Consider the following 25111-nt stretch of genomic DNA (forward strand, 5'->3'; position numbering starts at 1 on the left):
TAAGAGGGATTACTAGGAGGCTAAGGGCTTAACACATGTCTCCTCCAGTACATGCAAAGCCAGCCCCCTCCTTTTTTCCAACTGCTGCCGATGAAGGAACACTTTGGGGGAAGACACCACCTACCGGCCAATTGTGCTCTATCTGACTCTGGCCACTGATGGCAAAGCGGCATGGCTCGGGCCACGGTGGTGGTGCGTTAGACTGCTGAGCCACTCTGAGCCCCTCATTAAAAGTTTCTGACATTGACATTCTGGGGGTCCCTAAGTATCCATTGCCTTTAAGAGCTCAACATGGTTTAGAGCTAGTGTGATAATTCAGGCATGCGCTTTCCACAATGTTCACTGCGCATGTGTGCTTCCATTACATGTAGGGTACTGTAGCTCCAGTGCAACATTAGCTCCAGCTCTGTAGCTCCAGAGCAACATTAACGAAGCAAACTCCAGACATCCAGTGGGGTTGGGGAGGGGGAAAGGGGAAAATCTGGTTGGAAAATTTGATTGGTGTTTAAGAAACGACTGAACGTGCTCGTGTGGCTGTGTGTGCAGGCTGTATGCTGTGCTTTGGCCAGTCGTCCTACTTCCGCTTCAACCATCCCGAGGAGGCTTTCAGAATGAAGAGCATGAGGACAGAGGGACAACACGTATCCAGCATGAAGATAAGAGTCCGCACAGGTAATACACAGACACAAAGATGAATGTGGCTAAATTCATAAACCAATTATTGTTCTCTTTGCTAATGTTGTCTTATTCAGTAAATACTGTTACATTATTCAGTAGCTACCAGCAGTACACACTTTTAGCAAAGTGTGATTAATAGTACTGAACAACTGAATAGGACTTTTTTAAAAGTGCTGTTTAATGCATTTATTACATATTTTGTTTTTTACAACCCTGTTATTTTGCCGAATAGGAAAAAAATGCCTTGGGGGGGTAATAATAATAATAATAATAATAATAATAATAATAATGGGCTCTGCTCTGATTGGCTTGTTTACAGAAGCGGCAAAGTATAGTCTAGCATAGCTTAGTACTTATAACGAGAACATTGTAATTGTTTTTACATGCATTGTAATATTAATATATTTTTTTGTAATATTAATTAGTCTTACTGGATAGTTCTCCTGTCCTCTCTGTGAAACGGTGTACTGGGTTGGCTGGGTTATCCTAGCACAAACTCGCTAGCACCCTATTGGGATTTCCAAAGCAGTACTTCCGCCATTCAACCCTTTTCTAGTTGGCCTAGCATTAGCTTTTAGCCCCTTTTTTTTTGTTTAACCTTTTTTTGGTGTAAATACAATGAGTTAAGACTGTTACCCTGTTCTAGTTATGCCAGGTAAATATACCTTTCCAATCTAGGGCACCTTCAAGGAACCATATGCAAATGGGTCTCCGTTCCAGGGGTTTAATGTAGGTTCAAATTGTTTTCATGGTCTGTATAGATGCATTGTCTTTAGTTGTGTCCAGAACGATTCACAGAGCTATAGATGATTCCAAAAATAACCAAGAAAGCTGTATAACATCACATAACATCAAGCATAAAGTTAACAAATGGGTGTTATGTTAGGATTTCAGGGCACATAAATTGATCAAAATACAGTAAATTTATCATTACAGTGTATTATCATTTAAAGCAACGTTATGCGAGAATTGGCCTTGGTATTTAATGCTCCTGGGCTCGTCCTACAGTCAGGAAGTGTAATTTGTGGTTTAAGCCACCCGTAAAGCAAGGACATTTCTGGACAAGCTGAGAGATACAGAACTGTAAAGCAATATTTTGAAGTTTTTTATACAGTGAAAAAGCTACATAAGGTTGCTTTAATAACTTCTCCAAATGTTGAATAGAACTAAATCTAAGACATTGACTAAGCTATTATCGAATAAGATGACCCTGAATGGCATTGTACACCATATAACCCCAAGGCAGACTCCTGAAAGTCAAGACCAGGCGTGACTGCAGGGGTTCAGGCACCAGCATCTAGATTCTAAAATAAGTCCTGTAGGGATGGGGCCCCATGCAGGAGCACATGAATGGTGTGGACTGTTGCAGTACCAGTGGTGGAGGCTCCCTTACAGGTGCACGCCTACAGTTACCACTCGCTGACAGAGGGAGACAGCAGCGTGGCCTGGGTCTGGAGTCGCCCCCATGCAGCTTTTATGAGGCCTCGTTACGGCGGGTTTCTGGGCAAATTCTAGCTTTCCGCCTCTCCCTCTCCCAGCGGCACACAGGCTCCCGTGTTGAGCTGTAAATACACCCAAACAGGGCAGCTACAGACTCCCTCTTGTTATGCCCTGCCCTTTTCCTGTTAGGCTGCCACGAGGTACGAGCGTAGCAGTAAACATATCTGATCCACTGCATTTCCTGAGCTGGTAATGAATTCCTTACGATCTGAAGGAGCTTCTGTTTTCCACAAATAAGCATTCCCAGTCTGCCCCATTACTGCTGTTGAGAGATGGATGCTGTCCCACAGGCTGCATTGCCTGTATTCTAGTGGTTGTATTTACTGGTGATTTTACTGATTCAGTGATTGGTGATTCAGCGTTTGATTCAGCAGTTGAGGATTCAGCCTTTTGCTTCTGTAGCTTATATAAGTCAAAATTTCAATCAAAGCCATAATTGACCACAATTGACCAGTCCATGTTTCTTCGGAACAACTGTGGCGAGGTTAGGTGAGCTTTGCGGACCTTATTTAGCCTTAACTTTTATAGAGATAAAATCAAATCAGAAGATCTGATTCCATGCCATCCTGACACTATGGTCAGCTAACCAGATCAGACAGCCATGTGATTACGTGAACAAGCAGTTCGGGCGTAATGGTGGACGCTCTGTCTCATTCTCTCCCTGTAGCAGTCAGCTGACGTTGTCGTCCCCAGTCCAGACGGCTTTGTTGGACACACTGTTTATTTTAAGAAATGGGGGTATCTTTTGCAGGGTGTATTTTTATCTCCGCCCCCTCTCACTCTTCCCTCATATCCGCTCGGCTCAGTCTAGTGTCGCTGGGTGGTCGGCTATTGGTGTACTGCTGAGACAGTTTTCTTGATAAGCACCTAGTTAAATAGTGCTCATCAAGGGATGCACATAGTCTGCAATAATGCACAGTAGGCCCAAAGTTTGCCAAGAAGACATTCCACACACTATTGCACCACCTCCACCAACCTGGACTGTTGACACGAGGCAGGTTGGGTCCATGGATTCATGTTTTTGGTGTCACATTCTGACCCTGCCATCTGTGACCCACACGCCCCCTCCGACATGCGTGCAGCCAGCCCACGCCTCATTTTTCCATCAACATCTCCGGCCAACTAACACGCCCGGAGGGGAGCGCTGTATGCCCAGCTGCAATGCATCGGCCAGCGCTGCACTGGAGCGATGTGTGGCGAGAGCTTTATCTGCCCACCCTGGAGTGAGCAAGGTCAGTTGTGCTCTCTCAGGCCCTGGCTGCCGATGGCTAGCAGCATAACCGGGATACAAACCAGCGATCGATCCTCTGGTCATAGTGACAGCGTCTTTTCCCCTGGACCACTCAGGGTCTGACATTGATGGTCTTAAGCAGTGCTGTTAAACATCAACACCTGTTCTCACACTTAAAAAAATGAGAGGCCTGTAATTGACATCATAGGTAGACCTCAACTATGAGAGACAAAATGAGAAAAAACATTCAGAAAATCACATTGTCTGATTTTTAAAGAATCTATTTGCAAAAATGGTGGAAAATAAGTATTTGTTCATCTACAAACAAGCAAGATTTCTGGCTGTCACAGACCTGTAACAACTACTTTAAGAGGCTTCTCTGTCCTCCACTCATTACCTGTATTAATGGCACCTGTTTGAACTTGTTAACAGTATAAAAGACACCTGCCCACAACCTCAAACAGTCACACTCCAAACTATGGTGAAGACCAAAGAGCTGTCGAAGGACACCAGAAACAAAACTGTAGCCCTGCACCAGGCTGGGAAGACTGAATCTGCAATAGGCAAGCAGCTTTGGTGTGAAGAAATCTACTGTGGGAGCAATAATCAGAAAATGGGAGACCTACAAGACCACTGCTAATCTCCCTCGTTCAGGGGCTCCACGCAAGATCTCAGCCCGTGGGGTCAAAATGATCACAAGAACGGTGAGCAAAAATCCCAGAACCACACGGGGGGAACTAGTGAATGACCTGCAGAAAGCTGGGACCAACGTTACAAAGGCTACTGTCAGTAACACACTACGCCGCCAGGGACTTGTTCCAGACGTGTTCCCCTGCTTAAGCCAGTACATATCCGGGCGCGTCTGAAGTTCGCTAGAGAGCAGTTGGATGTTCTGGAAGAGTATTGGGAGAATGTCTTATGGTCAGATGAAACCAAAGTAGAACTGTTTGGTACAAACACAACTCGTTGAGTTGACTCAAGAGTGAATGCTGAGTTGCATCCAAAGAACACCACACCAACTGTGAAGCATGGGGGTGGCAACATCATGCTTTGGGGCTGTTTCTCTGCAAAGGGACTAGGACGACTGGTCCGTGTACATGAAAGAATGAATGGGGCCATGAATTGTGAGATTTTGCGTGCAAACCTCCTTCCATCAGCAAGGGCATTGGCTGGGTCTTTCAGCATGACAATGATCCCAAGCACACTGCCAGGGCAACAAAGGAGTGGCTTCGTAAGAAGCATTTCAAGGTCCTGGAGTGGCCTAGCCAGTCTCCAGATCTCAACCCCATAGAAAACCTTTGGAGGGAGTTGAAAGTCTGTGTTGCCCGCCGACAGCCCCAAAACATCACTGCTCTAGAGGAGATCTGCATGGAGGAATGGGCCAACATACCAGCAACGGTGTGTGCCAACCTTGTGAAGACTTACAGAAAACGTTTGACCTGTCATTGCCAACAAAGGATATATAACAAAGTATTGAGATGAACTTTTGTTATTGACCAAATACTTATTTGAATCTGAATGTTTTTTTCTGATTTTGTCTCTCATAGTTGAGGTCTACTTATGATGTCAATTACAGCCTCTCTCATCTTTTTAAGTGGGAGAACTTGCACAATTGGTGACTGACTAAATACTTTTTTCCCCCACTGTATGTATGTATATATATATATATATAATGTGTGTGTGTGTGTGTGTATGTATATGTATATGTGTATGTATATGTATATGTGTATATATATATATATATATATATATATATATATATATATATATATATATCAGCACTAGCTACTCAAACTGTAGGCCTGCCTGCAAATGCAGCTTAACTAAAGCTTGCTGGTTTGTGTGTGTGTGTGGGGGGGGGGGCATTGGTGGCTTAATATCTAAAAATAAACGTTAAAACTTTGATGTATTTGTATTTATAAAATATAGAAACACGGTGTACGTGCTGGGCTTGGAGTGGAGCGTTTAAGGGGGACTGTCTCTTTAAGAGATAGAGGAGAATGCAGCAGTTAGCCCCGCCCCCCTTCGCACAGCTCCAGCAGTGCGTCACATCAGCACCGCGGACAGGGGGAGGGCGGGGCCGAGCCGCGCTGTGGCCGAGCCTGAGTGCACGCAGCCCGGCTACAGGAGAACCGCTGCTCCGCCCAGACTGGGGACCGTGCGGCCGGCTTTAGCCAACGCGGTCGGTCCGATTCGGAATGCAGGCTCGGTTTTTAGCAGCCATGCCGGTCAGGCTTATCCTTCCATGGTAAGTACTGAGCGCTGCTGCTGCTGCTGCTGCTGCTGCTTTGACTGAAGGCGAAAGCGAAACGTTGGGATCACTGCAGACGATGGGAGTCGAAGTGACACGCAGAGGAAGCTAGAGGAGACGCCGTGTGTCTGTTAGCAGCGCGCCTTAAAGACCCATATTTAACACAGGAGTGGTGCAAGATGAACAGGGGTTCCAGCAGAAATGCTTTCTGACGGCGTTGCTGGTTCTCCTCGGTGCGTTTTAGCACGATCTAAGGCTCGACAGCAGAAATCTGGGAGGCTCTGTGGGAGCTAACGGCGTTATACATTATTAGTGAGGAGTTAGAGAGCACAGTGTTTCGTAACGAGGGCACTGACGTTCAGGAGACCATCTGAACATCTGAAGTGCTGCCTGCCTTCCTTTGGCCAAGAACCAAAAAAAAAAAAGAGGCATACAGTTAATAGGATCTAGTGGACATGTGGTCAGCTAGTATGTTACTGTTACTGTACACACTGAAGCATGAAGGGTCCCATGTAGTACAGAAGTAGGTGCTGAAGCAGGACCCTTTGTAGTGCTGTAAAGAACCCATTAGGCTTTCAGAGGGCTCTTTGAGTTCTCACAGTTCTACATAGAAACCTCAGACCCCTTTTTAAAGGAACGACAGGGCTGAAGGGATGACCACTCCACTTTCTTGCTGTGCTTTGGCTCGGCCTCCTTGCCCTTATCTCCCAAAGCTGTCCTGTTAGCTGAATTCTGAGCTCAGTCCTCTCTGTGTTTCGCAGCACTGCTGTATTTAGCAGGTGCAGGTCCTCAAGGCCAGGTGCCATTATGTTAAAAGCCTAACGAGGCACTTTTTTCCGAGAGCAAGTGAAGCAGCTTCCACGTCCATTCATTCCACAAGAGCTTTTGTCGGGGTGAAATGTGAAATGTGCTCCTGTTAATGCGTTTGACCTCTTCAGAGAGCCGGTCTAATGCGACCAGACTGCAAAAGACTCGTTTGTTTGCAGGAACGCAAACAAGCTTTTTGCATAAGCTTTATGTCATATAGGTTAAGAGCCCTAGAGTCTATAAAAGGCTCACTTAACACATAACCGCTTGGGTTACGGTACTAGCTAATATTGTGTAAGGCCCATCCAGTGGGTCATTTGGTGGGATACCGAAGTATTGCCAGACCTTATTCTGAACAAGGTTGCTATCTGTTTTACTCTGTGCTGAGAGCAGCTCTCACTTTCCTGAGTTTTCTTTGGTTATTTGGTTCTAGATACGAAAGGTTCTTTGAGCGATCCTGTAGAAGAACCACTTTTGCTTCCATGCCATTGCTTCCATTGGCATGGTTCCCAGTCCTAATCTTGGCCTCATCCTTATCCTGATCTAACACCTCAGCTTCAACCCAGGCTGATCTTATTCATGAACAGATTTGTTTATTTAGCTGTGTGGGAACAGAGCAAGGGTACTGCAAGACCAGGGCTGGGGAACACCGCTGTATATGTGTTAAATCACTGTCTGATACTTTCCTGAGTGTGTTTGCTGACTTCAGCTTTCCTTTCCGGCAGACTCGGATAGCCTGGTCAATGGGAACCATCAGTCAGAAGCACCCGAGTCTCACCCAGCCCCCAAAGAGAAAGTGCGACCTGAGCACAGTGCCATTGTCAATTCCATTGAGAAGGACCTCCAGGACATTATGGACTCCTTAGTCATGGATGATCCCCAGCCTTCCTCCTCCTCCTCCGAGCCTAAGAAGGCTGCTGGCCCCCCCGCTGCGCAGTCTCCATTGTCCCCCTTGTTAAATGGAGGTGGCCGCTACCTCCTTTCTCCGCCTACGAGCCCTGGTGCTATGTCTGTGGGCTCCAGCTATGAAAATACCTCTCCACCATTCTCTCCTCTCTCTTCGCCCTCAGCTGCGAGTAGCGGCAGCTTCACCAGTCCCTCGCCAAGCGGTTGTCCGGACCAGATTTCCTCTCTGCCTCCGGTGCCGGTCAGGTCCTCCAGTTACAATTACACCAGCCAGCCACCCGTACCTCAGCCTAGGACCATTTTGCCCAACAACAGCGGAGGCCAGAAGGTTCCAGAGAGTCCTCGGCTCCAGAGGAGAGCTCTTCTGGAAGCGCCTCCAAGCCCAAAGCCGACCTGCAGGGGTCTTAGTCAGGATAACCCAGTGGGCAAGGCTCTGGACAGCCCCAGATTGCCCCCTGTTTTGCCTTCAGTCTCTATATCCGCGATGTCCAACGATGTCCCATCTTTTGGTAGGATGGTGGTGCCAGGTAGCCCCAAAGTTGGCCCCAAATTCACCACCACGTCCCCCTGCTCTTCTCCATCAAGTCCTAGGGTAAAGCTGACCAGCAGCCTTCAAGATCGCCCATCCAGCCCGTTCTGCGATCAGTTCCAGCTGGACCGCTCGCCCACCTCCAGCCCATCGCAGCAACTCTCACCCCCTCCCCGAACCTTCCAGCCACCCCTGGATCCCATCGTCCACATCATCCAGCCTCAGCCACAACCCCGCAATCTGCAGCCTCCGGAAAGTCCTCGGCTGGCCCGAAGGAACTTAGATGCTGGTTGTGGCAGCAGCATGAGGGAGCTGCCCCCTCTCAGCCCCTCCGTAGCCCGAAGAGGGGTACCTGTGCTGCCAGGGGCTCTCCCAGGAACCCTCCGGACACCAGAGAGCCCATCTGCTAAAGCGGTTCCGGACAGTCCCAGGCTCAGACGCAAAGCCGCCTCCCCCACGGAGGAGCTGTTCAGCCCCCGGCTGGTCCGTGCCCGCAGCCCCTCGCCCACCTCCGGCCTGATTGAGGGCAGCGGTGAGCGAAAAGGAAGCTTCGGGAACACCTTGTCTCCAGCTTTCAGTCTGGGTTCTCTACCCGGTTCCTCACCCCTGGCCAGCCCCAGGAGCCGCAGGAAGATGTCGGCGGGCCACAGAGACTTCCGCCTGGCCCACCCAGGCATGAGGGAGCGCAAGAACAGCATCACAGAGATCAGCGACAACGAGGACGAGCTGCTGGAGTATCATCGGCGCCAGCGCGAGGAGCGTCTCCGCGAGCAGGAGATGGAGAGGCTGGTAAGTGCTATTCTGTTGTAGAGCTAGATCTGGGTGAACTGTTGGTGCTCCGAGTGGTCCGGTGCTGCCACTATGGTCAGGGATCACTGGTTCGAATCACAATCTTGAGTCCAAGAGAGCACAATTGGCCTTGCTCTCTCAGGGGTGGGTTGATGGCACTTCGTCCCGACCTCACTCCTACTTTTTGGTGCGATTTCGGTGAGAAAGAACCGCTACTGTCACATATGGTGATTTTTTTGCATGCGTTACCATTTGATTACCATGTGATTATTATTATTATTATTATTGATGCTACATGAGTCCTTAAACTCCAGCACAGAGTGTGTTTTCTATGAGCAGGAATGAGTGGAGAAAGCAGCCATTCAGATCTGCCTGAAAGTGACGGCGGAGCTGCTGTCTCGCTGTGGCAGAAGGCTCTGATTTCTCCATGACGACGCCATTGTTTGTTGTCTCTGTCTCTCTCTCTCTCTCTCTCTCTCTCTCTCTTTTTTTTTAATGGTGGGGTGGGCGGAAGAGCAAGACACATCGGTCCAGTCTGTTGTCCAGTCTGTTGAGTCAGCCAGACTCCGAAAGTTTCTTTGCGTCCAACATGGCTCATTTTGCTCTTGTTCCTAATGACCCCACTGTGAGTGCTTTCCTGGTGCAGAAACGGAGGTGATGTAACTGTGCCTGCAGTGTCACGCTCTAATACTCTGGGCAGAAGCACTGTTTACACCAGAGCTCTTACTCCTCCACCATGCTTATAATGCCAGGAGCTTTTTATTGTGTCTTCGTGACTCACAGTCACGGTTAATTGCTAGACTTACACTTTAGGGTTCTTTGGAGTGATACCATGAAAGAAGAACCACTGTTGGTTTCCTTAAGAAATATTCAGCAACTGACTCCATTTATAAAACACATAAAACCTATTCAGTTGAAAGAAGGCCGTTTTTACCCATGGGTACCATGGCGACAGCCCATAGTAAAAAAAAAGACTTATCCTGCAGTTATCTGCAGTTATCGGGTTATTTGATGCAGACCACAGCAAGACACTACTGATATCCTATGCTGAACTGCTGTCGATACTATACGGATACCATATTTACTGTATCTCCAGTGATGCTGCAGTGATGTCTGATGTTTCAGACTGGTCTCAGGAAAACCACATGAAAACAAGCATGTCTCAGCTCTCCTACATCAGGAGAATCATGGCTTCAGAGGCTCCCCCTAGAGTTGAGAGGTGTGTAATTCCCTTTTACTTCCTTATGGATGGCTGTGCACATGCCTTTGTTGACAAGCAGAGCGATACCGAGCTGGCGAAAGGTCTCGTGCAACTCAACAGAGTTCCTTTAGTGCAGTAGAGATGACCTAGATGCTGTTTTTTTCTATAGCAAGTCACTCTGTGGAACATCAGCTTGATTTTGAAGCTGATAATTTAACATAACGTTGATATATAACATTATATATAATGAGTACCATCTCAAAATGAAAATAAACGAAAATAAAACCTGTTGGCTACGGAATTACCAGATTACTGTGTAGGACTCCCCATCACATGATGCTACCAGCCCAACATTATGTAGTAATTCTATGTAACGCTGCATAAATGTGGAGACCGGCCACTGGTTAAAATATGAATGGGAGTTGTAACGCTCAACATGGCGTCGGTTTATGGATAAAGTCCTGCCTTTAAGAAAATGAGCTAATCAGCTTGCTGGTTAGGCCTCGAGTGAAATAACTCCCCCTTGATGTGGAGATCTGTGCAGTCAGTGGCCAGAACAAGCTGAGAATTGACTTTTTTTGTGCCGTATTAAGCTGGACGCTACAACCTACTCATGAGGTTTTTCTGAAACGGTCATTAGACATTCGCCTGTGTATGACTGGAAATAACTGCCCAGTGGCGTTGCAAAGACGGCCGCCGAGTGAAGAGACTTGCCTATAAGGTCATATTTGTGTAAAATCCTGTAATATTGCTTACGTAAATGCATGCTTACAGCTGTTCATTAGGGGGAGCTCAGAGTGCGATTTGTATTTATGCCAGTGGTGTAAAATTTTATTACACTCCCCAACAGGAGCAAAAAAAAAACCCAAAACAAATTTTGCATAATGCTGCTTTAAGTTTCTTTTTCATCTTTTTTAATCTTCATTGAAATTAGTTAGGAGGCAGCTTTAAACACAAGAAATTTCATTGCAATACCATGGTCGGTTTGCCATTATCCACCACTGTTGGGCGCTGAAAGTCACATGGCTCCAGGGACATGGCGTTTTAATACCGTAATGCGTTTTTTAAACGGAACCTCTTCACATTTTTATTTCTTTATTTTTTTTGGGCCTGTTGCCGTCTTAAAAAAAAAAACCTAAACTTAAAGGCCCCAAAGACAAAATCAATATGTGCTTCCTCTAAAAGGATTAGCTCAGAGTGAAACAAGCCTAGCCAAGCTGGCAGAACCATAACCTTTGGTTTCGACTTCGCTTTCAGAGACGTTGAGCAAGCTGAGCATATTTGCCGAAGGCCGAGTGCAAACAGCAAAAATGTGTCTTTCTACGCATTGCTGAAGAGATAAGACAGGAAAAGATTCAGGTGCAATATGTGTGTGTGTGTGGGGGGGGGTTGGTTTATTTATTTATTTTTACCCAATAGGAAATGAGTTTGGAAAGCAGATTGAGTAATCAGATAATGCCATTATGCCATGCTGTGCTATATTGTTTGGAGATCAGAGGTCATCAGACAAGGTGTTCATATTTCAGTGGACAATTGAAGCCTACTTAGACCACCCCCCCCCCCCCCCCCGGCCTGCTATAACGGACCCTTATCAGATTCTAAACAGAAGGTCTTAAAAAAAGTACAGTACTCCACGCTCCTCACGTGACGTTTCTCAAGCTGAACGTCAGGCTCTGGTGTCTCGACTCTGGTCCAGAGCGTGCGTGTGCGTGCGTGTGCGTGCGTGTGCGTGCGTGTGCGTGCGTGTGTGTGCGTGTGTGTGATCTGCGAGGAGCTGAAGCGTGCCACATGGCCACAGTGAGCCTGAAGCAGTGGACATGCTTGACGGAGAGAGGCGAGCTCAGCCGAGCGTGGGGCACGCAGGAGACACTCAGAATCACAATGGCAGCCGCTTGGAACGTGACAGGAACTGTGTCTTGTCTTGGTGAGATGGTGCTCGCGCTCGCTCACTGTTCTACTAACTACAGTTCAGTATCGGCATTTGGCCACAACCAGCAGAAGATTCAGCTCTCCTCCCTGACCATTCAGATCCCAGCTCCTTCACAACACTGCAGTCTAATCATGTCCTCTGCACTGATATCTGCTGTTGTTGTTGGTCTACTGGTGTGAAATAACTGGTTTACAGTGGGTGAATGTGCTGTGTGTATGTATTATGGGCTGAATGGGCTCTTCAGTGCTGGTTTAAAAACAAAGGAAGGTGTGCGGTTCTCCCGCTGGTCAAACAGAGCGTTTCAGTGATTGCTTTATAAAGGGTCGGATATTATGGTCTGTTTTCATGCCTAGACTCTAAACTCTATTTACCTTCTGAGGATATCCGGATGAGACGGGATGAGAAAGAAGCTGATGGTTGTCACAGTTGGTTCTTCCGTGGCAGCACTCAAAGATCCCTGTGTGGCGCCTTCATTTTTAAGACTGTAGAATTGAAGTTGTGGCTGTTTCTGCAGGTGGAAGGTGGCTGGCCTGGGCCTGGGCCTGTCTGGCCCATCTCTCTGTGTGTTATCTGTGTGTTATAGGACCCTACAGATCCTGTAAGTGGGCCTGTCCACTGTGCACCCAGGAGTGAAAGAACTCTGTATGTACAGCCAGCGTTTCATTCAAAGCCATGTGCTTAAACGCACCTCACCACCTTCCATGTAGGCTTGAGTTTTGAATCAGAACTGGCCAAGCACTTTAAAAAAAAAAAAAAAAGGGACTCAGCGTTCAGTTGTAGAAACGGTTCAGTGAGCCATTGACATCTGTCATGTGATCATGTGGATAAGTGGTCAGGCTGATTGAGGACTTGGCGGGTGCAGCGCGTGATTTATCACACCAAAATTGCGACCAGGCTTCAGGGGCGCACATGGTTGCCTGAGAGACGCTTTTGGCCTGTACACACACACACACACACACACACACACTTGGCATATGGTGGCAGTGACCAGAAGAGCATCCTGTCACTCACTGGAGTGCAGTAAGACTGCCAGACCTGCCAATGATGACCTCATTTTAAAACTCATAATAATGGCCTCAGGTTTCCATTAGTCTTAACATGAAAAATGTGAGATGCTCTATATGACAAAGAGGAGAATACTGAACCACAAGCTGTACTGTGTAGTAAACCAGGTATTAAAATAATTATTTATATTCATTTTATTCAAAAAGTAGCATTTTATTTATGTAAAAGACTTTTTTGTAATTAAAAAAGTGAATAAACGACCCAATTTTGTAAGTTCAACAGATGAATAGTGTGTTTAACAGTATGTTGGGATGATGCCGATATCCAATAGTTTTTATGTACATGTCTGCTAATGCTGATTTAGACACATTTATAACGTTGAGAAAGATGTTGATGTGAGGTTATGCTGAAGAATTCTAGGTCCTGTTTTTTCCTTCCATTCACTTTGTGCAGTGTAGCAGTTTAAACTGGCAGCAAAACGGCCCCAGGACATCATTCTACCACCACCATGTTTAACAGTTGGTCCAGTACTCTTGTAAGACCATTCGCTCGACTCTGTGCTCTCAGGTATGAGGCTTCATCCTCTTCATAGATGGCCACCTAAGAGTCCAAACACTGCATAACCGAGCTAGCTCAGCAATGCCTAGCTAAGCAGGTGGGCTACAGATCCAACACCACAGACGCTCGATCCGAGTTGGTGCTGTCTAAACTTTTATAAGGTATACATATGCTCTTGGTGATCAGACTGTTATCTTGCTAACCAAGCTAATGCTAGCCAGCTTCTCTCTCCTGATTCCTGGCTCCTGACTCGGGTTCCACAGTTCTTGCAAGCGCTATGCTGCCTGAGTGGCAACAGCAGCAGTGCTATTCTCCCCATTGCGGGGATTGGCCATTTTATAATTGTATCCGAGGCTCGAGTCTGTTCTACGGGACAGATTGATGGTGAGGGACAGGGAGAGCCATAGCCATACCTAATACATATGATCTGTCTGCCCTAATGACTTCCTCAGCTCAAGTAATCAAGCCAGCGGAAGAGCGCAGAGTATGTGCTATGCTAAAACCTTCAGTAGCTTCTGGTGTGTGTGAAGGAGTGTGTCCACTCCTTTCTGTTCAGGTCAGTTTCATTGAGTTGCAGCATTCCTCGACGGGACGTTTGCTCCACCCAGATTTCGTCTGCCTTAATTTCCATCCATGTCATAATTCCTGGCTAAATGTGCAAATCCAGCCCCTTATTCATTCATTAAACGTATTGGGGAATAGATTGGGGTGAATAACATGGATGGATGGTTGGTGTGGCGCTACAGATAACACCATTACGTGCCAGTGAACTATCACACCATGTGGGACACTGGGGTTCCATTTCCGGTTTGGGTGACTATTCTGCGCTACTTCATTAAGAGTCCTCTATATTGGCCCACTACTGTAATCTGAGGCACTCTGGATAAGAGTGTCAGCCAAATGTCATGCATTTAAATAGGAGTTCATAGGAATAGGAAATCCAGGGGTGCACCAAATCCAGTTAAACAGGCCTAATTCAGCTCTCTTCTCCAGCTGGTCTGTGTTCTGTATGAGCTGGTGATATTTATGATGTGCTCAGAAAAGCATATTGAGCTGGAATTTACCATAATGAAGCATTGCCATGCTGGAGGAGGCGGTGTCGTGTCCATCACTGTCAATCACCATGACAGCTGCTGTCAGTCTGATTTAGGTAGGAAACTAATATCTGCACTATTTGTGGGGGGATTTTTTTTTCCAATTTTCTCATCAGTTTAGTCATTTCAAGTTCCTGCCCAGTAGATAAGACCACCCCCTCCCCCCACCCCCCGTACGCAATGGGACACTGGGAGAGTAAGGGCTAGCATGTTTTTTTCTTTTTTTTTTCCCCCTCCAAGTCAAAAGAAGCTGAGCAACCCTTAACCCAATGTCATCGTACAGTCGGACACGCTTGGAGGAGAACGCTGACCGCCGGGTCTGCTACACTAGCTAACAGTGGTTTGTGTGATGAGGGAGAGAATTCACAAGTTTAGTTCCATGTTCGTGTTTAACATATCAGATTTTTGAGGAATATTTGGAGGTTCTTCTTAAAACTGTGGGGGAACCTTTTAAGATGCTTTGAGGAACCTTCCAGAATTTATTATTTTTTTTTAGATGAAAAAGGTTCCTCAAAGCACCTTAAGAGGTTCCCCCACTGAAACTGAAGAACCTCCAAACGTTCCTCAAGGATCGTCTACTTGTAACAGTGTAGACCTTCATGTGTTCAGCCCTTGTTGTGGAGCAGGGTGCGTCCCAATTGCAAACTAGGTAGTAATTCTAACTATTTTTTTGAGGACAGTTTTATCCCACAATGCAATGCGAAATGGAAAGGGAGGAGCTACTCTACGTCTGGATCAATGAGAAGACAATGGTGGATAACAATCCTTATAACATTAGTGTGTAGTATGGAATTGGGACACAGCCCTAGTGTTGTCCCTGCTCTAGCACGTCCACTTCAGCTCATGGGGTGGTTGAAAATGAGCTGCTTAGCAGATCAGGTATGTAAAATCTGGGCGGGACAAAGGGGGGGTGCCCCAAAACGAAAGCAGGGTGGTGAGCACTTCACTGATCTACTAATGTCCTGATGTTGCAAATCACAGCTTGTAAGGAGCACTAGCTTCCAGCGTCAGGCTCAGAGTGCACAGAGTGCACAGAGTTTCAGCTCCTCCCCCTGAAGCCATAGCCCCTCCTCCCTCTCCTTTGAGGAGTGTCTCGAGAGGAGCTGGCATTGCTCCTGTGATCGTTCAGACGCGTGGTGGGAATCAAAGCGGCTCCAGTGAACGCCGGCTCCTTCCGGAGCACCTTCTGACCGAGGAGCCAACCATGAGCTGGAGCCAAACATCTGCCTGTGCTCGGCTTGGGGTGGACGAGAGCAGGGAGCAGACCCTGATGTACCTGCTCAGCCTCGTTCAGCAGAAGCCTGCGCTGCTGCATAACCTGGCAGCACTCATGAAGGTAACCGAGGACGCTTCTAATATTAACACCCAGGGTTAAACAGTTGCTGCTCTATGTTTGTGTCGTAGCCGCTGACCTGGTATCTCCAGTCGTTTCCAGGAGCGTGGGCTGGTCTGCACTGCTGGTAATTGCACTGTGCAGGCATTGACAGCTCTGGCTGTGTCTGTTTAATGGTGGTCTTACTTCAGACTGGTGTATAACCTTCAGTAACGGCTAATACTACTGCACTAGTATGCAAGCTGTGCAAGTGGCTCTTGCTTTAGACATGGGGTTCTAGGAAACTTTGTGGCTTTCGTGGAACCTTTACTCTACAGCCTTAACAAAAAGTTAAAAGTAATTGTTGGAATGTAAATTCACCACTTCAAACAATAGTGGAACCCTTTTTGGTGCTATATGCTAGCTTACGAAGAGCCGTTTACCACAATAACTCCATCATAGAACCGTTTTTACCATTCAAAGAACCTTTCAAACAGTTCTTTGAGTTGTGGTGGTTCTATATATATATATAAATATATATACCACTGTCCTTACTAAAGAACCTTTGAAGAATGTTGTGGAGCTTTTTTGAACTGTAAAAAAAAAATAATAATAATGCTGTTCATACACTCCAACATTGGGTTCCTTAGATGGCACCATACTAGAAGAACCAGGTTTGGTTATTCTGCCTCATCAACCACGTTACCTAAGACATTTGTAAGTATAAAGAACATTTTAATTATTGAATGATATTGACATATTGAAGAGGTTCTAATTTTCTAATATATATATATATATATATATATATATATATATATATATATATATATATATATATATATATATATAGTTGTGGTTGTTTCAAGTACCATCTGTTGACAGCATCAAAGTGGTCTCACAAAGGCTGAACTTTTTTCATTGAATGGTTCCTCAGAGTATTGATTCTGGCCCCCAGGGACCCCCAGATGGTCCTGAGGTTTGCATTCACAACACATAGAGGACAAAAAATGCAGACCATCTGCAGGTCCCTGAGTGACTTCTGCATTGAGAACCGCTGCTTTAGAGAACCATCTTTGTAAATGGAGTGTGTGAATGACCTACCTCTTTATATTTTAAAGAACGTCCACATAATGTAAAGGTTCTGGGAAGAACCCATACATTGGAATGGAACCTTTTTATTATGTGGTTATTTTAGGGTTCTTCACACTGCTTTGCAATCCAAAAGTGGTTCCTTGAATATATCCTTTTTTAATTGAATGGTTCCTTCATCTCAAAGTGGTCCCCAGTGACCCAAAGTTCCTAAGTTTTAAGGCACCGTCTAGGGCTCCTCGAGGACTGGTTTGAGAACCACCGTTTTAGAGAACCTCTTTTGTCAACATGGTGTGTGAATGTATCCAACCTTTTGTAGAGTTTTGAGAACCTCCACATAAGGTAAAGACTCTATAAAGAACCTTAAATTAGTATGGAACCCTTTGTTTACAAGATTCTTCAAAGCTTTGAAAAGGTTCTTCACACTCCTGTTTGATGGGGAGCCAAATGTGCTTCTTCTGACTGCGAAAGGCCCAAAACTATTCGGGGCAGCTCTCCCGCACCTAATCCTTCAATAAAGCACCAGACGAATGTAATACAGGCCCAAGGTTTACGCGTCTAAGATTCCTACTGGAAATGCCTCTCATTCCGGATGCATTAAACACCCTAAGCTTCCAATTACACCAACCGTCCTAACAGCCACTCTGTTTATACCCAATATCAGCCCTTTCTGTCTGCCTGTGTGTGTGGCTGCCTGTACGCATTCAGAGAGTGGAGAGAATCTTCACTATATAGAGCAAATGGCAAAAGGTCAGGAGCCATCTGTCTTTTTGTTGTAGGTCTAAGGGAGCTTAGCCAGTATTAGCAGTGCAGTGGGGGCTCGTGGCCCCACAGGGGCTTTGTTTGGGGGGGGGGGGGCAGCTTAATGCTCAAGTCTGGGAACAGATCCACAGCTAGCAACTTTACAAACTGAAGCAAGCAAATTACATCTCCAGTGATGTTTTTTATTTATAGCGGGTTTATGGCCGCTCCACCTTCGCCCCATGCCTAAATCAGACCCTCATATATTTAACGTAGTATTAGCGTCTTCACCCGAGGCTGACCGGACCATCTGGGCAGATTCTGCTGAGTTACAGCTCGGAGTGGGTGAGCGAGCTTAGCTAGCTAGCTTCCAGGCCATTAAGGAACGTCTCAGCAGAGTGGAGTCCAGGAAGATCTATGGCCAGGGTGAAGCTGTGTCCACATGTTGCACGGATGAGTTAGCAGTGTCAACACACAGGCCCTGTTCTGAAAGGCTTGCTGGTGTGTTGCTCAGTGTGACCAAACCCTTTGTAGGAGGGATGCTGTAGAAGATCTACTTTTATAGAAGACAGGGATTCAAGCCTTCAGCTAATTTGTCTGATTCATTCAATCCATCCACAGACGACAACTTCTTCCCACAACATACAGCGCATCCTTAAAACACAGGAGTTTTCCGTTCCACCTCAACTGGTAGCCACAACCCACAGCCTTGGAAGATGTCACAGACGTTCTTGTCATCAAACATCGTCTCAAAGAACAAATTTCCAAGAGTCTGTGACCGCACAACTGTCTCTGTTCTTTGTGGGTGGGTAGATGGCGCTTGACGCTGGCCGCCACAGGCGCCTGTTAGCTGGTGTGTTGGAGCTGGGGTCCCTAAGCTTTCCTCAGAGCGAGACGGCTGCCCAGCAATGCCAATACAGCAGCATATGGAAAAGAGACAGTGGCTGAGTTCATATGTATCAGAGGAGATGTGTGTTGAGTCCTAATTCTCCTAGTGTTGGAAGGATTGCTAGTGACGGGGGGATTTCGGAATGGGTGGGTTAATTGGCTGAGAGGCTGAGCGGTGGCAGGGGGGGTGAGTGATGCAGCATGGGGGTCAGATAGGAGCTCTGTGTGTGTGTGTGTTTTGTCAGTGTCATTCCAGACCGTGAGAGGGCAGTGGAATGTAAGCGTTTGGGTCAGGTGGCATGGCCCCTGGTCTGCTGTGCTCTGATTGGTCGGTGCACAGGGGGATTTGTGTGGAAATGCCTGAGCGGAAATGAGGGAGAGTCGGAATGTGTGTGAGAAGAACACTGTCAATCACTCCTACCTCACCCCTGACTGCTCTGCTTTTACTGAATCTGTCGTGTACCTGACACAGTCACGCACGATTCGGGCGTCTTTTCTCATGCCTTAAAGGGGCCCTAGACCGGAAAACACTGGGAACAAAAAGGGTTCCACTATCTTTTTTGGCCGATTGGCAGACTATCTTATATGGCATATTAGGTTGGAAAACAAATGGTGGAGGATTCCTTGAAGGGGCCACATATTTAAATTTTCATTGGGAGCGAAATATGGCTCTTCTATGGCATCATCTCAAAGACCCCCAAGGTGACACCTGGTTACTTCAGACATCTAGTATCAGGATTATATCTGGAGGCCAAGCCATATAAAAAATGCAAGTGTAAACACAACCAGGACTCATTTAAACCAGATCCAAATCCGATCACTTGAACCCATGTCCAGGATGCATCTGACGATAGAAAAACCCCTCCCAGTACAGCTAAAACACCAGTAATAATTGCTTCAGTGGATTTGCAAAATCCTTCCAACATGGATATTGGATTTCGGTCTGATTAACTGGAGGCGCTGGCGTGTAAAGGCGGTTTGTGGCAAAAATCTTCTCAGGAAGCAATCCAGAGACTTAACCCCATTTACCAGGTGTTATAAGATGGGGTTGGGGCCTACTTTTCATAAGTGCAGGCTCTGTGAGACTGCTCTGGGGTTTTGTGGAATTGGTAGACACTACTGAGGTTTCAGTTGTTTCTCAATTTTGAACCTAATCTGCAAGAAATTTCCAACAGTGGAAACAACATGCTAGGCTAAAAGCTAACTGCATCTCTTCAGAAGAGTTGTTTAAAAGTGCCTCATGAGGAAGCCAAACCTGGGCATGCTAGCATCCACCTAAGCACCTAGTCTAGCCAACCGACTGCCATCTCTTCAGCTAGCTAACCGCACAAGACACCAAGAGGACACAGAGAGGACAGCAAAGACAATCTAGTAAGACTACAGACGTGTCTGACTACTGAGTATAAATGCATTTGGCTCAAATCTAATCAGGAGAACAACAGGATACAGGAAACAATCCAGATACTTGACCCCATTTATGGCCAGTTCAGGACAGGACATCACCAGGCCTCGTGACCATGGCTTTTCCTGTGCCAGCGTCCACAGAAGGGGAGTGCAAACTTGACGAGTAAGGAATCAAAAGGCAGGGAAGCTAGCGGGCATCCATGCTAGGCTAAAAGCTAACGCCAGTCGAACGGCTTTTACCACCTCTTCTCTCCAAAGTCTTCGATGCTTGGCTGCAGTTTCTTCAGCTAGCCTTTTGATGGACAGTACCGATCCTACTTCCATAGTGTCTAGAGAATAGAAAACACATAAAATGGCTTGTTGTGCAGAATGGCTCATCACTGCAGCACAGAGGCCTGGCATCTGTGTTTTTGAGTGGGCTGGAGCAGGAGGAACTGTGTTTGTTCATCTGTCTCAGCATGTGTGGGATTGTTAGGCAGCCAGAAAGCCAGAGCAGGCCCCCAGAGACTCTCTTCACTGTGTGAGAACTAGCACCTATTACTACAAAGCACAATGAGGGTCTCTTTGTGCTCTGGGAACCTGTTAATTCACGGGAAAGCATGGGAAGTGGACACTTTCTCTCCGAGTTTTTATGGTAAACCAGTTTTCCATCAGTTGTGACGGCTATGTTGGTGTAGAAGTGCTGAGATTTGAAGTGTGCACTTGAATTTTCTGCTTGACCTTCCATTTACTGGTGTGTCTGACCTTGTATTGTTGGAACTCTGAACCTCTATGTTAAGTCTTCTGTGTTACCGTTCACCCAAAGCAGCGAGGGCCCTGTGTGGTCCAGAGGACTAAGGCCGGCAGAGGATCACTGGTTTGGCCTTGCCTTGGCCTTGCTCTCTCCAGGGTGGGTAAATGGCGCTCTCTCCCCACATAGCTCGGCTGCGGTGCTGGCTGTCCTGGCACCAGCAAGGTCGACCGTTTGGCACCACCAGTTCGAAAAATGAAAGGCTTGTTGGGGGTGGGTTACGGGTTGGGTAATTTGGGAAGAAAATTGGGAAGAAAATTGGTGAATATTAAAAAAATTATGCTATTTAACCAAACGGTGTTACTGTTTTCTCGTTGTTTTGGGTCCATTATAGCTGTCTTACTTATCTTTTCACTAGCTTTCGGCTAGCTGTCTCACGTGGCTAACATACTGTATTTCCACCTTTTTTTTTTTTTTTTTTTTTTTGTGGGGTTTGTTCTTGTACGGTACTTGAGTTGCAACAAGAACACCTCTGCTAAACGTCTGGCGAAGCCTTGACTTTTCACTAGACGCTAAACAATTAAGAAAAGCCCTTCTGTGTCATTTGCTGACACCACAAGCAATGTGTGATACTCCCATACAGATGCCAGTTCAGACTTGATATTGGTTATTTTGCTGGAGAGGACCAGGCCTACCAGCAGCAGGAGCTATCCTGGACTGCTGAACAGCTGGGCTGCTGCTTTGCCTGCTATGAAATCTAGCCAAATGAGAGGGCATTGCCCTCTCTTTTCCCATAGGTGTGGCACAGGTAGGGCCAAATGTGAATGTTTCTTGATGTTTCTATTAATATCTTTCTGATCTTCAAACAACATTTCCTGAATCTGTCGAGCCCGTCCTTTCCATTGCATCTCATTGTCAGACCGTCCGCAACTCACATCCGGAGTTACGAGGCTGTGAAGTCAGGTTAAGATGCTCGTTTCCGCCTCTCGCCATGTCTACCTGATGGATTAGTGTGTACGCTATCTGCCTCTCGTCTGTAATTGGTGGATTTGTAGGTCCGTCTATGGTTTTGTGAGAAACTGACCAATAGACACTAGTTTGTATAATGGAATATTAGGAATTTCTGAAAATCTGACTTTAGTTCTTCAGGTTTTGGGTCAGAATACATCTTTACATGGTGTTCTAGGTCACATGGGGTCTCATTATAGAGAGCGCAGAGATTGTTCCGAGCATTTTGCTATAATACATGCGGGTATTACGTTAAATGCAAGTGCCTTTAAAGGCGAATTTAAGAAGATCCGCAAAGCTCAGGAAAATGCCCTTATAGATTCCAGAGGGTCAATAAATAAGGCCAAGGACATTTGCACTGGGGTTGGCTTTCGGATGCATGAGGAAAGTTCGCAGGATCACAGACTCAGCAGGCCGAGACGGAAAGCTGAAATTTGGAGGTTTTACAAGCAGAGCTTTCCGCGGCTGTTCTCCCGGCCTGAGGGAACCTGCTGGCTGCATGTGGAGAAGCCTTTAAACCTCAGTAGAGCCTGGAGTAGAGCATTCTCACAGCCAGACTCTCAGGCGCTCAGTGTTTGAGAGTGCATTGTTTGGGAGCAGGTAGAAGTCTGCCTCGTCTCGTCCCGTCCCGTCTCGTCTTGTGTTGGGATGAAAGCCTTTGTGTAATTGGCCTCTGAGTCTTTCTTGCCTCTTTGAACTGCTGTGTTCGTTTGACCAGAAACTCTGAACGAACGCTGCGCCGGGGCACATGTGCTAGGTGAGGAACTTGCCGCACTCTTCGTGAGCCTTCAATTAGTCTGAGGAAGGGAAGAGGAAAAAAATAAGGGCAGTTTCAAAGGCCGTGCTGCTGCGGGAGCAGTCAGAAGCTTCGAAACAGGGGGATTAAAGGATACGTCTGTTCGGGATTCAGACGTGTAATTTGCTCAGGCGGACGGCTTTGTCAGATACGGGAGGAGACGTGTCCCTTTGATTCCAAAACCCTGCTAGTTTTTCCCCTCAAGAGAAACTTTAGATTTGGTTCCATCGTTGAATAAACAAAGGGAGCTTGGCCTGAGCTGATCTAGAGCTGATTTGAGCTCATTGGTCTTAGAGCTCCTGAAATTGCCAGTACAGACCTAGAGTCACAGAGGGGCTTCCCTTGTGAGTTGACCTTCTTCCACATATAATAGCAGTGAAGAGGAGAGTAGGGGGCGCCATTAGTTTATGCAGTGACTGAAATGGTCTTGAAAGTACCTTCTTGCTTTCCACAGGTCTGTGGCATTCTCTCAGGTCTGTGGCATTCCGCAGCTTCATGAGGAGCCACCTCAAACAAAGAACCTACGCTCTTTCTAGCAAAGACTTGTCTAAGCCAAGAATGGTTTGTCTTTACTTGGGACGTCCCGATCAGGTTATTTTGCCCCTAGTGAGCAAGCCAACGCCTTGCTCAGAGCTGGAAGAAGAAACCTTGGGAGGAACCAAGACTCACAAGGGGGACCCATCCTCCTCTGGTCAGAACTATTTATAAATTATTGACAAAAGTTACCAAACCATCTAAACTGTTGAACTGCTCTGATCATAATATAATAATCATGGTGTAGTATAACTTAATATAGTCATGGTAGTGATGGTGAGAGTAATGAGAGTAATGACAGATAATAGTGGTAACATTAATAGTGGCAGATAGTTAAGACTCCATATAGGTTTTAACATGGTCATTAGGCAGGTAGCAGTGGTAGGCAGGTGTGCTGCTGGGCTTGGGGGCGGGCCTGCTGGTCCCCTGGACTGATTGGTTTAGTTTTAGTAAAGACGTTTCTTAAAATGACTGTTTTATAGTGCATTTAATATTTTATAATCCAGTCTGACTCTCCTCTGACCAATTAGCTCCCAGCTCCTTTACAACACTGCAGTCTTATCACTGTGTGTGTGTGTGTGTGTGTGTGTGTGTGTGTGTGTGTGTGTGTAGTGGTGATACACACTCTGGACTGATATCTGTTGTTGTTGTTGGTGTTGGTCTACTGGTGTGAAATAACTGGTTTATAGTGGGTGAATGTGCTGTGTGTTCTAAATGGGCTCCTCAGTGCTGGTTTAAAAACAAAGGAAGGTATGCGGTTCTCCCGCTGGTCAAACAGAGCGTTTCAGTGATGGCTTTATAAAGGGTCAGATATTATGGTCTGTTTTCATGTCCCACTGTAAAATAGATCCACACTGCCTAGACTCTAAACTCTCTGTTTACCTTCTGAGGACGTCCACACTGCACTAGTTGACCTTTAAAGGCCTACAGATCCTTCACTGAATTTAAAGGTTCTTTACCAATTTAAAGGTTCTTGTGTCCATGCTTTTAAAGGTCTAAAGATTCTTCACTGGATTTAAAGGTTCTTTATCCATTTAAAGGTTCTTGTGTCAATGCCTAGGTGACCTTTTAAAGGTCTAAAGATCCTTCACTAGATGTAATTGTTCTTCACTGGATTGAAAGGTTCTTGTGTCCATGCTTGGTTGACCTTTTAAAGGTCTGAAGAGCTTTCACTGGACGTAAAGGTTCTTTACCAATATAAAGGTTCTTGTGTCTATGGCTAGTTGAACTTTTAAAGGCCTGAAGATCCTTCGCTAGATTTAAAGGTTCTTTACTAATTTAAAGGGTCTTGTGTCAATGCCTAGGTGACCTTTTAAAGGTCTAAAGATCCTTCACTAGATATAATTGTTCTTCACTGGATTTAAAGGTTCTTGTGTCCATGTTTGATTGACCTTTTAAAGGTCTGAAGAGCTTTCACTGGACGTAAAGGTTCTTAACCAATATGAAGGTTCTTCACACCTACACATCTCCATTATAAACATGGTTCTTTCACACAGCTTTATTTTTAAGAGTATTTTTTAATGTTTGTGTATCAACATTAGCAGATATGTACAAGAGCAGTGTCCGAGATTTTGCCAGCAGCCCACGGTTCTCATATCTGTTCATCCCTGACTCAGATCACACATCTAACCCTACACATCTACTAATAATAGTGAATAGTGAAGTAGTATAGGAAGAGCTGGAGGTGCTTTAGTACGCAAGTGCCCCCAGCTGCGGTTCTCACATCACCGAGCAGCCTGTGGGCTGCAGATTACAGGTCTGGCTAATGGAGGGTTAGGAGAAGCCTCATCACGCAAGATCACAGTGCAGCATCATCTCAGTAAGACTTTAGGGTGCATTATGGAGAATGAGTGGAGATGAAGCTCTTGGAGCTCTCGCCTCCTCTTTCATCAAGTTTTTCGGCTGGGGATTTTCTTGCGTGGATTAACTATGAAAGGTGTGCAGTGTAGGTGAGTCTTCGACTCGACACTCCCACTGATCTCAGGCCATGCTGGAGGAAGTCTTTCTTAACCCCTTATGCTCCAGAGCTTCTGTTATAGTGTTAAACCAATAATTTAGTAATCAAGACAGTTCAAACTTTTGAACAAGCATCAGGCTCAAACAGTGTCCGAGACAATGTGTCAGACATAA

The 25111-nt window shown here is 46.2% G+C and overlaps 1 protein-coding gene across 12 annotated transcripts in view; it reads left to right on the top strand.

Moving 5' to 3' along the window:
* phldb1b (pleckstrin homology-like domain, family B, member 1b) overlaps positions 1 to 25111 on the top strand; it is a 102660-nt gene that overhangs the window by 39671 nt on the left and 37878 nt on the right. For 11 of the 12 annotated variants that reach the window (XM_072692218.1, XM_072692211.1, XM_072692214.1 and 8 more), the window contains 2 exons: positions 547 to 672; positions 7193 to 8691. In XM_072692218.1, the coding sequence (XP_072548319.1) occupies positions 547 to 672; positions 7193 to 8691 (1625 nt within the window). Of the gene's footprint in view, positions 1 to 546; positions 673 to 5395; positions 5658 to 7192; positions 8692 to 25111 lie in introns of those variants that run through there. The other variant, XM_072692219.1, reaches the window with a different exon arrangement.

The sequence above is a fragment of the Salminus brasiliensis genome, chromosome 11 (assembly GCF_030463535.1).
Source record: "Salminus brasiliensis chromosome 11, fSalBra1.hap2, whole genome shotgun sequence".
NCBI lineage: Eukaryota > Metazoa > Chordata > Actinopteri > Characiformes > Bryconidae > Salminus > Salminus brasiliensis.